The sequence below is a fragment of the Moschus berezovskii genome, chromosome 6, assembly GCF_049115385.1.
Source record: "Moschus berezovskii isolate FMDL1 chromosome 6, NW_MosBer_1.0, whole genome shotgun sequence".
Taxonomy (NCBI): Eukaryota; Metazoa; Chordata; class Mammalia; order Artiodactyla; family Moschidae; genus Moschus; species Moschus berezovskii.
The window spans coordinates 113742469-113756088 of record NC_142465.1 but is presented as its reverse complement, the minus strand read 5'-3'; the positions used below and the strand labels follow the sequence as shown (position 1 = coordinate 113756088).

The 13620-nt window shown below is 54.6% G+C and overlaps 1 protein-coding gene across 2 annotated transcripts; it reads right to left on the bottom strand.

The window, feature by feature from the left end:
• Nucleotides 1–22: 22 nt before the first annotated feature.
• On the bottom strand, nucleotides 23–9111 carry MAFF (MAF bZIP transcription factor F). Of its 2 annotated transcripts, none has more exons than XM_055394066.2 (3): nucleotides 8795–9111; nucleotides 2382–2447; nucleotides 23–1851 (listed from the first exon to the last, which is right to left on the bottom strand). In XM_055394066.2, exons 2-3 carry the CDS (start codon nucleotides 2415–2417, stop codon nucleotides 1387–1389), a joined length of 501 nt encoding a protein of 166 aa, XP_055250041.1. In that variant the 5' UTR covers nucleotides 2418–2447; nucleotides 8795–9111; the 3' UTR covers nucleotides 23–1386. The 2 variants fall into 2 exon arrangements, with proteins under 2 accessions (XP_055250041.1, XP_055250040.1); XM_055394065.2 differs by having other exon boundaries at nucleotides 8791–9108.
• Between the last annotated feature and the right edge of the window lie 4509 nt (nucleotides 9112–13620).

Sequence of the window (13620 nt, the reverse complement as noted above, 5' to 3'; positions counted from 1 at the left end):
AAACATAAACCAGGACACATACTTCTGAACTGTGGAAAAAGAGAACTTGACTTTATTCAGGAAGTCTACAAAATACAGAAGGCGGATAACTCGCTTACTGTAAGTCAGAAAAATAAATAAATTCTGGGGGCCGGGCACTTTTCTTTTAAAACACATTTTTTGGTTGTTTTGCAATCCGGCTTTCCCTAAATATAAGATAAAATGTGTTTTATTTGCAGATATAAAATATAAAGTCCAGCTCAGGACTGCACACCACTTTTCCCAGGCAGTGGGCGCTAGGCCTCTGGCTGTGGAGAATAACTTAGATTCGTGCAATAAATAAACAGCGGGGAGGGGTAGCTATCTAATAGGGGAGGGAGAGGGGCTGGGGCCAGACTTCCCAGGAGAACAGCAGTCAATGGCAGTGACCCACCCCCACCCAACAAGATGAACAGGTAGGACCCTTCCCCCTTTAAGGACCCCTATCCCAGGTTTCAGAACCGTAGGATCTGTCTTCTCATCTCCCCACCTGTCTCTGTGGTCACTTCCTTCGTCCCCTTTCTCTTTGGCCAGCTCCCTGGGTTCAGGGAGAGCCCAGGACAGAGTCAGGCCAGCTCCTTCCCTCTCTTCCATCTGTATCACCTTCTCTTTCCCTCTACTTCTCTTCACCTGACTCACAGAGAGCCACCTCCCAGTCCACGGAGGCCCTTGCATCGCCTTTCCAGGCCCCGACCACTGTCCCCCTGACAACCATGGCTGGAATCTCAGGGCAGCAGTGGAAAAACATGGTTCCAGCTTAACCGCTAAGCATTTGTGGCCTCGGCATTGTCAGGTCCACTGGAGGCCTGTTTTCCCATCTGTGAATTGGGCTTCACTAGGTGATTTCTAATAAATCGTCCAGCTCTGGAGGGCCAGGCATCCAGGCCCAAAGCAGAGGCGGGAACATCAACTTACCAGCTGGACAATCCTACCAGAGGCATGCGGGGTCAAGTCTAGTCCTGTATCCTGGAGGGTGGGGACCGGCCGATGGCACGATCTGAGCAAACAGTTATAAAATGAAGGGTGGCCATCTTCCCCTCGATGGCCCTTCTCTAGTCAGCTTTGTATCCCATCCTCCCAAACTAAGAAGGCTGAAGATTTTAGGAAACGCCAGACCTCGACTTCACCCGACCTCCTATCTCACCAAAGTTGCCCCTCCCCGGGCCATTAGGTCCCAGTTTCACAGACCGCACAAGGAAGACAGGATCTGGGGAGGGAACGTGTGTTCACCACGGGGGAAGCTGGTGGCTGCAGAGAAATGGCACTTGGAGACAGAGACGGCGCTTAGGCACTTAGGATGGCAGCTGGGGTCGGAGGGGCGTGGTTTGGGAAATGGGCGTGGGTGGAACGGGCGGGACTCGGCGAGCACTAGGAGCAGGCGGCGGGGGCGGGCCCGGGAGCGGGGCCGGGGCCGGGGGCGGGGCCCGGGCCGGGGCTCGGGGCGGACTTGACGATGGTGATGACGCTGGCCGGCGCCACCAGTGCCGCGGGCCCGCGGGCGGCGGCCACCGAGCGCGCGAAGCCTTGCAGTGCCTCGCACTTGCCGCGCAGCGCGTCGAGCTCCAAGCGCATGGCGGCGTTCTCGCGCGCCAGCTTGTCCACCTCGCGCTCCAGCTCCGACTTCTGCTTCTGCAGCTCCTCCTTCTGGCACACGCGCTTCACGCGGCAGCTGGCCGCGTAGCCGCGGTTCTTGAGTGTGCGGCGCCGCTGCTTGAGCCGCGTCACCTCCTCGGCCGAGAGCCCTCGCAGGTGCCGGTTCAGCTCGCGCACAGACAGCCCCATCAGCGCCTCGTCCGACAGGTGCGGCGTGTTCTCGCTCAGCTCACGCTTGATCTGCGGGCATGGGCGCGTGGGGAAACTGAGGCTCAGGGTCACACTCTACCGTGCGGGCCCTGAGCTCTGGACCCGGCGCGCAGCAGGTGCTGGGGTCGGCTTCCCCTCCACCGCTAGTGTTCCCCCTTCCGCGCCAGGGACGCTGAGCTGCTGGCTGGACTTGCTCCAAGACTCCGAAGGGGAGCAGGAATCCCCAAAGGGAAACCGGGTGAGACCGGGATCTGGATACAAAAGAAGCCACCCTAGAGCTCAGTCCGGATTCTAACACAGCGACTCGGCCTGGACTCAGCCAGAAAAACCCAAGAAAGCACCTTTAAAGTCCAACAGTTCCGTGGACGTTGTCCTCATGGGGAAGTAGGTCCAGAGAGGGAAGTGACCTGCCCTGGGGCACCATGAATGGCTTCTTGAATGCCTGATGTCTGCTGAGTCCCTCTTGGGGATTATAGGAACTGAAGGGGAAGTTGGGATGGGAGCTCAGCCTGGGCAGGGAGGGAGGGGAGGACTGGAGACAATAAGGGCTGCCTTCTCACCTTCAGCGCTTTGCTGGATAAGGGATCCACAGACATGTTTGCAGAAGGTACCCTCTGGGCTAAGACCTAGGGGAGACAGGAGACCAAGGTCAGTTTTTCTCCCACTTGGAATAAAATCCAAACACTACTATCTTCTCATTCAAGGCCCCTGCTATCTTAGAATTCATCTCATACCACTTCCCTTGGCTCCAGTGGTCCAGCTACAGTGGCCTCACTAAATGGTTCATTCCAGCCTCAGGGCCTTTGCACTTGTTCTCTTTACTGTTCTCTTCCTTTTCATCTTCCCAAAGTCTCTTCATCATTTAGATCTTTGCTCAGTGCTACCGCTTCAGAGAGGCTAAAACTGGCTAAAACACCCCTTGTACCATATCACATAACCCCATTTACTAACCCCCAGGCTCCTTTCACACTACTGCCCGCTTCTATTCTGCCCTCCAGCCACAAGGAATTTCTTTCATTTCCTCTCACCCCATGCTTTCTTGACTTTGGGTCACGCCAAACCTTGTGACACTTCTCTTCCCACTCCCACTTTATTTGGCAGACTCCTACTATTCAGCCTTCTGCCCTGAGCACGGACATCTCCTCCTTCAGGAAGGCCTCCCAGACTCCTAGGACTTATTCAGCACCGCCCACCCCAGCAGTTCTGCCCTATGTTGTAATTGTTTCCTTGACTCCCCACCAGACAGGGACCTCCACAGCCAAGAATCAGGCGCAGACAGCTCTGGGTGTGAGACTGGCAGGGAGCAGGCACTGGTGAGGTGTGGCTCGGTGGGTCTGTGACACTGTCACCCAGCTTGTCAAGGTCTGAACCTCGGGCCAAGCCCAAACCCTGCTGAAGACCATCGAGAGAAAAACCTCCTGACCCTGCCTCCAATTCTTCCTCCTTTCTGTCTGCTTCTGCATGGCAGGGATGGCACACAGATACCAGGAGGGTGGGAGGGAGAAGAAGGGATTCTGTCTTCATAAATGGCTCCCAGGGAGGGTACAGGAAACAAGGAAAGGAACAGTGGATTAAGGGTCAAGCCTGGTTTGAGTCCCATCTCTGTTTTCTCCAGGCTGTGTGACTGTGGGCAAGCCACTCCTCCTCTATGGGTCTCCACTTTCCCATCTGTAGGTTGGGAACAATACCTGTCTCACAGGGTTTTGATGGAACCAAATGATGCAAATGGGAGAGGTCAGTGAGCACCTGGGGGGTTATTAGAATTGCTGAGTCTGTCCAGGAGGGGTTGGGCCTGTGGCAATTCCTGGGACCTTGCTTTGACTTGGCATCTCCTGGCTGGCCAGGGTCACACAGGAAAAGCTCTTAGAGACTGTCTGGCCCCTGCCTCCTCACTTCACCCAAGGGGAAGAGAGGGGCCCCTCTTGCCTGAAGTCACAGCAGGTGAATGGCTGCCTTCTCCTAAATCAGGAGGAATTCTGAACACCTGTAAAGGTCCCAGGACTGAATCCTGATTGCCTTCACACCATCAGCATCCCAGTTCTCCCAACAACCCTGTGAGGTAATGGCCAGAGAGGTCAACAGAGTAGTCCAGGGTCACACAGCTAACAGTGGATAAAGCCTGGGACTGAGCCCACATGGAACCGCACATCTTCTCGCAGTGAGATCCTCACAGGGCACCCTCTCTGGGCCCTGTTCCCCCACCCCTGTAAAGAAAAGGACTCGCCCGGCTCCAAGGCTACCCAGCTCTGATGTACCAGGATCTATGTTGGGTCTGCAAGTGTCACACAGATATCCAGGCCTCCTGGCTGGCTGTTTAGGGGGCTGGGGTGTTACGTGATGCCCAGGCAGTCTGGGCTACACAGAGAGCCTGATGGGAGATCTAAGAGCCTGCTGGGTGCTGAGCAATATGTGGTGGGTGACCGATGCAGAACTCTGGAGGCATGGCCCCTAGGACAAGTCATTTTTCCTCCCTGGACCTTGGTTTCCTCACAAAGTGGGGACAATCATCATGGTGTTCGTGTGTAAAAACAAGAAGCTTAGAAAGATCAGAAGTGGCAAATAGTTCGTTTATCTCCCCCACATTCCTCCCTCTACTCCTAACACAGACATCAATAATCAATTACCACACTTTTTCTCACTGAGGTTGGACACAGCTCCTGAATCTTTCTCAACACAACACTGTTTTCCACTGAGCTTGGACATAACCTTAGAATCCTCCTCAACACAGCCCTCCAGAGTAGGCCCAAGAGGAAACTGCTGGCCATCCCCTATACTAGATAATGGCTGAAGGTCCCGTCCTCTCTGTTGGCTGTGATTCTAGGTACTTTGGGACCCCAGGGAGGCTTTGAAGCTGTTCTTGCCTCCTTTCCTCTTTCTCCTCCTGTCCTAGCCTCAGCCCCTCAAGCACATGCTACATGTCAGCTGAGGCACCCATGTTTGCCCAGGAACATCCTAGCTCAGCAGAGTCAGGCAGTCACGGAGGGAAAGTCACAAGAAGGTCACACCTCAGACTTTCAGCCCTTCAACTTCAGACCAGGGGCTGCTGGGCTGTCAACCAAGGGGCCGGGGTCCTCCACCAGGCAGCCTTGGCCAGTCTGGTAGACCTTGGACTTGAGATAGCAGCTGATCCAACCTCCTTGTTCTGTAACTGAAGCAACCAAGCAGCTGTTTGGTGTCAATGGTGGACTGGAACCCTGGAGTCCCCAGCTCAGGGCTCTTTCTTCAAAGCCAGCCACTATACTCCTCTCTCTGAAGGATAAGAGTCGGACACGACAAAGCGACTGAACTGAATACTCCCCACACCCCCATCACTGCTTCTTCCCTTCCTGAGGCCAGCAGCGTTGACCTCCAGGGTCTGCAGGTTCCTAACATTCCCTGGAGGCGTGGCTTGGGGGATTGACAGCCACATTGCCCAGTCAGCAGCCACGCCCCTGGCCCCCTAGTACACTCAGAGGCATCCTGGAGACGGCCCACCCGCTGGCATGGGCTCTTCTGGCTGCTGAGCCATTTTGCTTCCTCTGTGAGGACAGAGGGAAAAAATGTGTTTTCCTGGGCCTTGGCAGCCAGAACTGGTGGAGCCTCCTCCTCCCTGCTGGAAGGGGAGCAGAGCTGGGAGAACCCAGCACCACAGGGAAGTAGGAGCCTGGGGGTCTGCCACCCACTCACACTTGCTGTGTGACTTCAGGTACACCACTCCCTCTCTCTGGGCCCAACATGCCAAACCACCAAGACTGAGGTGTCAATAGCACTGACAATGTCAAAGTTTAGAGGGTCAGATTCTGGCCTGGAATGGAACTCCAAGACCACCAGCAGAGTAGAGGCCCTGGAGCAAGGGAAGGGAAATCAGGGAAGACTTCCTGGGGGCAGGGGCCTGAGAACACAAACTCAGAGACCATCAGCCTTGACTCTCCCTCTGCTCCATGCCTAGCCCTTAAGCATTTCCTCTTTCAGCTACACCGTGACCAAAACCACCTGCTCTCTGGCATCCAGTCCTGCCTGCCTCCACCTCTGACCCCACCAGCTCTCCTCCCTGTGAGAGGGATCATTACTGACACAAATCTACAAACCTAACCACGTTCGGCCCATTTCAAAACACTACGATGCCAGCCTCCCCTCTAACCCATGTGGTAGGCCCCTCTGGCCACCACCACGTCCTCTCCCCACGCTCTTCCAGGATCCCCATGCTGACAACAAACGAATGAGCAGAGAACAAACTCTTACCATGCCCACACATTCCCAAAAGGGACACACGGGGTGCATGTGTGTAAGAGATGTCACTTGAGCCCTGCGGGATCTGCTTGCTTTGGAGAAACTGCTTCAAGGATCCTCCAGCCCGTGCCCAGGAGTTCTTGTTCGCCTGGGGCTCCCAGGCCTTTTTCTCTAGGTGTTGTGAAGTTTTACCAGGACACTGACCCAGGGCTCATTCATTCGTTCAATCAGCAAACACCCAAGAAGCACCTACCTGTAGGTCCCAGGCTTGGTGCTGCACCCTGAAGGCCCAAAGTTGAATCAAAGCCCCTGCCCTTGAGGTCTTCACAGATGCTTATCACTTGGTCTGGCATTCTGGCTGTCGCCTCCCCAGCGAAGCCTTCCTTGATTGCCCTGGCTAACTCAGAACTGTGTTCCGTTCTGTTCCGTCGCTCAGTCGTGTCCGACTCTATGCGACCCCATGGACTGTAGCCTACCAGGCTTCTCCGTCCATGGGATTCTCCAGGCAAGAATACTGGAGTGGGTTACCGTTTCCTTCTCCAGGGGATCTTCCCGACCCAGGGATCGAACCCGGGTCTCCCGCATTGGAGGCAGACGCTTTAACCCCTTTGTAATCACAGTGACTTCCTCCTCATACCACCCGTCTCAGCTGTGGCTTTGCATTTAGTTCAGTGGCTCTTTCCCCAACTTTGTCTTCCTTCCTTGACTGTAAGCTCCCAGAGGGCAGCTCTGGATCTGATTTGTTCACTGTCTTATCCCCAGCATCTAGTCTTTGGTGGGCTCCATGGCAACGCAGGCTAAAAGTATTAGGACTGAAGGAGGCACAGGGGCCAAGGGAGCCCTCATTGGGTCCTAGGCCCTACTGAAGGTCCAGGGGTGATTCAATGGGAGGTTAAACCTTTTGGTACTAGCTTTCCATCTATGACTGAGTCAATCAGCCACTTCCTCTTGTTCCCTGCTTCCTAGCCCTGCTCAGGGATGTTTCCTGCCCAGTTTTGAAGATCGGCCTGCCTGATTCCTGTGCTCCTGGCAGCTACCTCCCTTACATATTCCACATATTCCTGGACATCCCTGGCCTCCGCCTGGGGCTGTTGGCTCTGTTTTCTCTTGCATGGTTCCCCTGGAAATTAGGCTGTATGTGGAGGCTGTCACACCTCCCCCAGCCCACCGCCACCCTACTACCTTGAATGTTGCCTAGTTGCTGCTACAGATGGGGACACAGAAGTTACCAGCTGTGGTAGCAGCTCAGAGATTCAAAGTTAAAAGATTATCTGGTCCAGCTCAATGCCCTCCCCCCACACACCCCATGATCCCTGTGGGTGGAAGGCCAGAGAGGGCAGAATAGGACCAAGGAAGCCCTAAGCCCCAGCCCAGTCCTCAGCATCCCTCAGCAGGGCACTGACGGAGGAGCGGGGCAGGGTCTCACAGTACCCCTCCCGCACCAAGACAAGTAGTCCCGCTGCCTGTTAACCAAGCCTAGCCCAAGTCCTCAACTAGCTCCTCAAGTCCAGTCATCGATAGCTTTGTCTGATTAGTCCCACTTGTGAACTGAAACCACCAGAAGGGCAGAAACCAGCTCCACCCCAACCTTGGGTTCTCACCCTTCCTGATCCAGCAGGTACAGCCTCTAGAACCCAGACCAGCCAGAGGAGCAGCCACCAGAGACAGGAAGCCTGGTACCCCTTCCTACCTCCAACCTTTGCCGTGTTCCCTGCCCCCCACACTCTCCCCACCCCCCACACTCTCCCCAACCCCACCCCCGCCCTTCCTGTTTCTTCTGAGACTGAGGGGCTGGGCAGCCCCCAGGATGAAGGAGAGTCCCGAGGGGAGGGTCTGTCTTCCCCAGGCAGCCAGAAAACCTGGGGACAAGGACCTGGACACCAGCCTACTTTATTGCCAGACCCACCGGGGTGATGGAGCCAGGGGTGGCCCCTTCACCTCGTTCCCCAGGGAAGCCCGGTGGGATCTTTGATATTTTGCCCCACCCCGTGGCTGAAGGCGCCGGCTCTGGGTGGGGGACAAACACCGCAGTCACGTGGCTGCGGTCCTGGGAAACTCCGGGGAGAGCAAGGGCCTGGCGGTCACCGGCTGGTGGGAAAGGGACAACCCGGGAGAGAATTCCCAGACACTTGTGACTATGGACTGGGCCATTTCTCTCGCTTCTTCTTTTATTCCTGTGGTCACGCTCTTTCGGAGGTACGGTCCGCTGGTTATACAGGCCCCGCCTGGGAGATTTCGGGCACACACACACACACACACACACAGAGTCACATTCCCCAAGGTACACGGCGCAAGCACGCACCGGGCAGGATACCCAGGACGCTGGCCAGGGAACACACACGCACGCCCGCCCTCAGACGTAAACAAACCGCGCACGCACGGCCTGCCGGCACCGGTCCAGGGACTGTTCTCACCGAGTCACGTACTTGCACACACCGCCCCCGGCCCCGCCTGGGCGGACGCTGACGCTCGCCAGCCCGCGCTGCCCCTTCCTGCCCGACTTCACCGCCTCTCGGCCCGCGCCCCCAAAAGGGGCCCATTAACCCCGCACCCCGCCAAGTTCGTTTCGGCCGCGTCTCGATCCCACAGGACCTCCGCCCCCCCCGCCCCCACCCCGACACCCTCCCAAGCCAGCAGTCCGGGCGAGGGATCCACGGTAGCACCGACTGGGTCGGGCCCGGCGCCCCGCCCCAGGCACGTTCCAGGAGCGCGGAGACCCTGCCGCCCCCTGGTCCTGCGCGCCCGTGCCGCGACCCTCACCCGCCTCTCGTCCTGCTTCGCCTGGCGTCCCTGGCACGCACGGGGTCCCGCTGCCGTCTGAGCTTCTCTCCTCGACCCGCGCCTCGGTCAGCCTCCCCTTCAGGTCCCGACCGCGGGTCGCTCCGAGCCCGGATCGCCGGAGCGACGCGCCGAGTTTTGTTGTGGGGCGGGCAGCGCTGGGGGCCGCGCCGAGTTGTAAGGCGAGCTTCCCGGAATTACTCACTCACAGGATTCCTTTCATTCATAAAAACCCAGTCATACGGTGACGTCACCGCCCCGGCCGCCCCCCGGCCCCAGAGCGGCCTCCCGCTTCCCAGCCCCGCCCCTGGTCGGCTCCGCCCCGGATAGGCCCCGCCCTGGCCCCGGCCCCGCCCCCTGGGATTCTCAATCCCGGTTAGAGCGCTGACTGCGGGCGTTCACGCGACATCTCACCGGAGGCGCGCGGGTGAAGGTGTCATTTGTCTCATTTTACAGTCCACAGTCGTGGACCTCTTCTCCTTTCGACCTACACCCTCTGCCTCGATGATCTCATCTAGTCTCGTGGTTTTAAATGTCATCTGTAGGCTCAGGAGCTCCAGATTTTGTATTTCCAGAGGGAACTGCTTCTCTTTGAGTTCCAGACTGTATCCAACTGCCCACTCAGAGCCTCCACGTGGGTACCAGATGGGGCCTCCATGCCCTTCACGGCCGAGATCCCACTCCTGAGCATCAACCCTAGCTCAGCAACATACTCACCCAGTCTCCCCATCTCAGCTGTTCAAACCCCAGACCTCGGAGCCTTGCTCAGTACGTCTCCTTTCTCCTCACTTCATGAGTCACTGGCTCCACCTCCAACACCACCCTGCCTCTGACCACTTCTGGCCACCCCCAGCTCTGCCACCTGGTCCAGGGACCATCAACTCAGCTGGACCTCGGCCACAGCCTCCTGATAACTTCCTAACTTTATCCCTAAAGGCTTCCTTCACACACCAGACAACATTCTCCTTGTAACAAGGATCAGCTTGTTTAACACTCTCCCACCCTTTGGTTTAACACTCTCAAAGATTTTCCTTCTCATTTAGGATATAAACTATACTCCTCCCTTCGGTCTATAGGGCCCTAAACCATCTGGTCTCTGCCCAGCCTCACCTCTGTCTCTCCCGCCTCACCCTGCTACTCTTCAGTCACATTGCCCTCTTCACTGTTCATCTAATACACCGAGCTCATCCCTGCCACGAGTCCTTTGCACTTGCTGTTTCCTCTTCTGTTCACTGCCTGGCTCTTTCTCATCTTTCAGGTCAGCTCAAATGTCACGGCCTTAGAGAGGTCTTTCCTGAGAGCCCTGGCTAAAGGAGCCACCATCTCCGAAATTTGGTTTTTATATTAGCTTAGTATCTCCATATTAATATTAGCCTAATATATGCTGACAAAGGTCCATCTAGTCAAAGCTATGGTTTTTCCAGTGTCATGTATGGATGTGAGAGTTGGACCATAAAGAAGGCTGAGCACCAAAAACTTGATGCTTTTGAACTGTGGTGCTGGAGAAGACTCTTGAGAGCCTCTTGGACTGCAAGGAGATCAAACCAGTCAGTCCTAAAGGAAATCAACCCTGTATTCATTGGCAGGACCGATGCTGAAGCTCCAGTACTTTGGCCACCTGATGCAAGGAGTCAACTCACTAGGAAAGACCCTGATGCTGAGGAAATTTGAGGGCAGGAGGGGAAGGGGACAACAGAGGATGAGTGGTTGGGTGGCACCATCGACCCAATGGACGTGAGTCTGAGCAAACTCTGGGAGATAGTGAAGGACAGGGAAGCCTGACGTGCTGCAGGCCATGGGGCCACCAAGAGTTGGACGTATTTGCTTATTATAACCAGAATGTAAGTTTCATGAAGGTAGAAACTTGTCTATCTTCCTGACTACTGCAGATCTTTTGCCTAAAGCAGTGCTCAGCACATAAGCAAGCCCTCAGTAAATACTTGTTGAGGAAATAAATGAGTGAAGGTTCAGAGAGGTCAAGTGATTTTCCAAAGTTACCCAGCCAGGAAGTACAAGAACTGGAGTTTGAATCCAGACCTAATTCCTCGTCTAGACATTTGGGATTCCACCCAACTGGGTGAGGCCCAGTATAAATGTAGGGGATGTATTCAGGGCCTGTGTTCAGGGGTGAATACATTCAGGGATGTATTCAACCACCCCAAAAGAGGTGGCTTTGGGGGCAAAATGGGGGAGTGTCCCAGTTCCTTCTTTTCCTTTGCTCATGGTGTTTCCATTGCCTGAAGTGCCTGCTGTCGCTCCAGAAGCCATCTGTTCTATGAAACGGACATCACAGCATCTACATTATTTTACTGAGAAGGACCAAGGGACTTCCCAACTAGGAGGTCTTTCTGTGGTCACCAGCAAGGCTTCCGCTTCCCTTGATCTCAGAGCTCTTGCTTTGCTTCCTCACCTATGAGTGTTGGTCCACCTGGGATTGTGACAGCTATCCGTTACCTCCCAAAGGCCTGGGTTTCATATGCAAGTTGGCGCACTAGCTTCCCAAGTGACCACATGTTGCAGCAGCTATGTCTGGCAAAGTATGCTCCTCAAAAATTGTCCCTTGCCTTATATCTACATAACTAAGAGAGCCACTCACGTTACCTCTTGGAGTACCAAAGTTCTCAGTTTTAGAAAGAGCACAATTGTGATTATCCTTTTTCTCTACCCTCCATTTTCAATGAGTTTTCAAAAGCTGAGACCATGGTAGGTGTTTGACTAATGAATGAACCCCCAGTGGATCTGCACAACACTCCTAGACAGCACGAAACCTAAATTCTCCCATCTCCTGCCTGCCTGCATTAGGGGGTCAGAGCTTCAGGAGCCACCCAGCAGGGACTGCTCCCTGCAGATGTGGCTCCCTTTCTGGTCAAGGTCAAGGGACATGGTGCAATGTCATATTTAAAAGTGGGAGCTCTCTGGCTTGAAGCGGTTCCTAATGCCAAATTTGGGACAATTTGAGCATCAGAAGAAATAACAGTAAACATGGGTTATGACCTGCTGAATAAGAGAAGAATCCATGAGTCCATATAATATGAATAAAGAGAAGAGAAAGCTCCACCTTCAAGTATAAAGAAAGACAGGGACTTCCCTGGCGGTCCAGTGGCTAAGACTCCACACTCTCTATGCTGGGGCCCATGTTTGATCCCTGGTCAGGGAACTGGAGCGTACATACATGCTGCAACTAAGAGTTCACATGCCACAACTTAAAAAAATCCTATATGCTTCAACTAAAACCTGGCGCAGCCAAACAAATACATAAGCAAAATATTAAAAGACAAAACACTGACGTGTTCAGAGGTAAGGGGCATCTGTCTGTAATTTACTCTCAAATGGAGTGGGAGGGTGGATTATAGATAAAATGTGATAAAACATTAACAACTGAGGAATCTGGGTGAGGAGCGAATAGAAATTAGATATTGTTCCTGCAATTTTTGTTTTAATTAAAAAAGTAGGATTCTGTTTCTTTTCTTGTTCTAAGCAGGGGCTCTCAAGTCAGCCTCCTAGCTCAAATCCCGGCCTCACCCCCCCAACCCCGCAAACTGAGTGACTTAACCACTCTCCGCCTTCTTTATAAACTGGGTTCATTGTTGATAATAGTGCCCGCTCTGTAGCTTATGAAACAATTTATTGGGTTCACACTGAGAAGCACTGGGCGCCGTGCCTAATATACGCAATAAGAGATCAGTAAATAAATACTGGGTTAGAGAGAGATGAGTCCTCTGGAGTACCCTAGGACACTCCCTCTGAGAAACTGCTTCTCCCCCAGGTGAGTGACGCAAAGCCAGTGGGGACCTCACCCTGCTCAGAGACCGCTCCTCCTGTCAACAGGGAGAAGGCTTGTGGCCTGTGCCTAAGGAGGGAGCCGCCCTTTGCCAGCAAGGTCCAGCAGACCTTCAACCGGCCCAGCTGGTCTCTGCTCACCTGCCTGGCTCCAAAACACCAAACAGCACTGAAGCAGGTCCCGGCGGGGCCCTGGCCCACAGCGGGTGCTGTGCCTAATAGCAATTGCTCAGTAACCAAGCTTGACCCAAGCCAGGGGCTGCAGCCCGGAACCCCTGGCTGCCCCCAGAGTGGGGCATTCCTTCCTCCCAGCCTCAGTCTTTCCCACCTGCAGAGTGAGAGTGTAGAATCAGGTCAGTGGTTTTTCAATAACCTCAAACCACAGTGAAATTTCTTCAAACGAAACTTGACTCTGCAGTGTGTCCTGCCTTATAAACCGTCAGAAGCCAGGCTGCCACGGAGGAGACCCGGGTTGGCTTTAAGTTTTCCCTCCTTGGGTGTTTTCTGGAGACCCTTCTTGCCCTGAGATTTGATTTCCAGGCCCCCATGAGCTCCTGTCCCTGGACCCTCGGGCCTTCCCTTCCTTGATTTGCAGCGTGGCTCATCAGTTGGGCCAGGTCCCACACTTCCCACGGATCCTCTGCCTGGTGGGAGTGATCATCAGAGGCATCCCTTTCAGCTCCTTCAGGTGCCTTATTTTGTCCCAGCTCCTCCACCCATAACATATGCCATGTGTATGTGTATGCATGCTCAGTCGCTCAGTCACGTCCAGCTCTTTGTGACTGCATGGACTGTAGCCCACCAGGCTCCTCTGTCCATGGAATTATCCTGGCAAGAATACTGGAGTGGATTGCCATTTCTTCCTCCAGAGGGTCTTCCTGACCTAGGGAATCAAACCCAAGTCTCCTGCATCTCCTGCATTGACAGGAGGATTCTTTACCACTGAGTCACCTGGGAAGCCCCTCAGATGCCTTGTACCAGTTTCTTACTACTGCTTATCACTTCTTTTTCTTCTTCTTTTTCAAATATTTA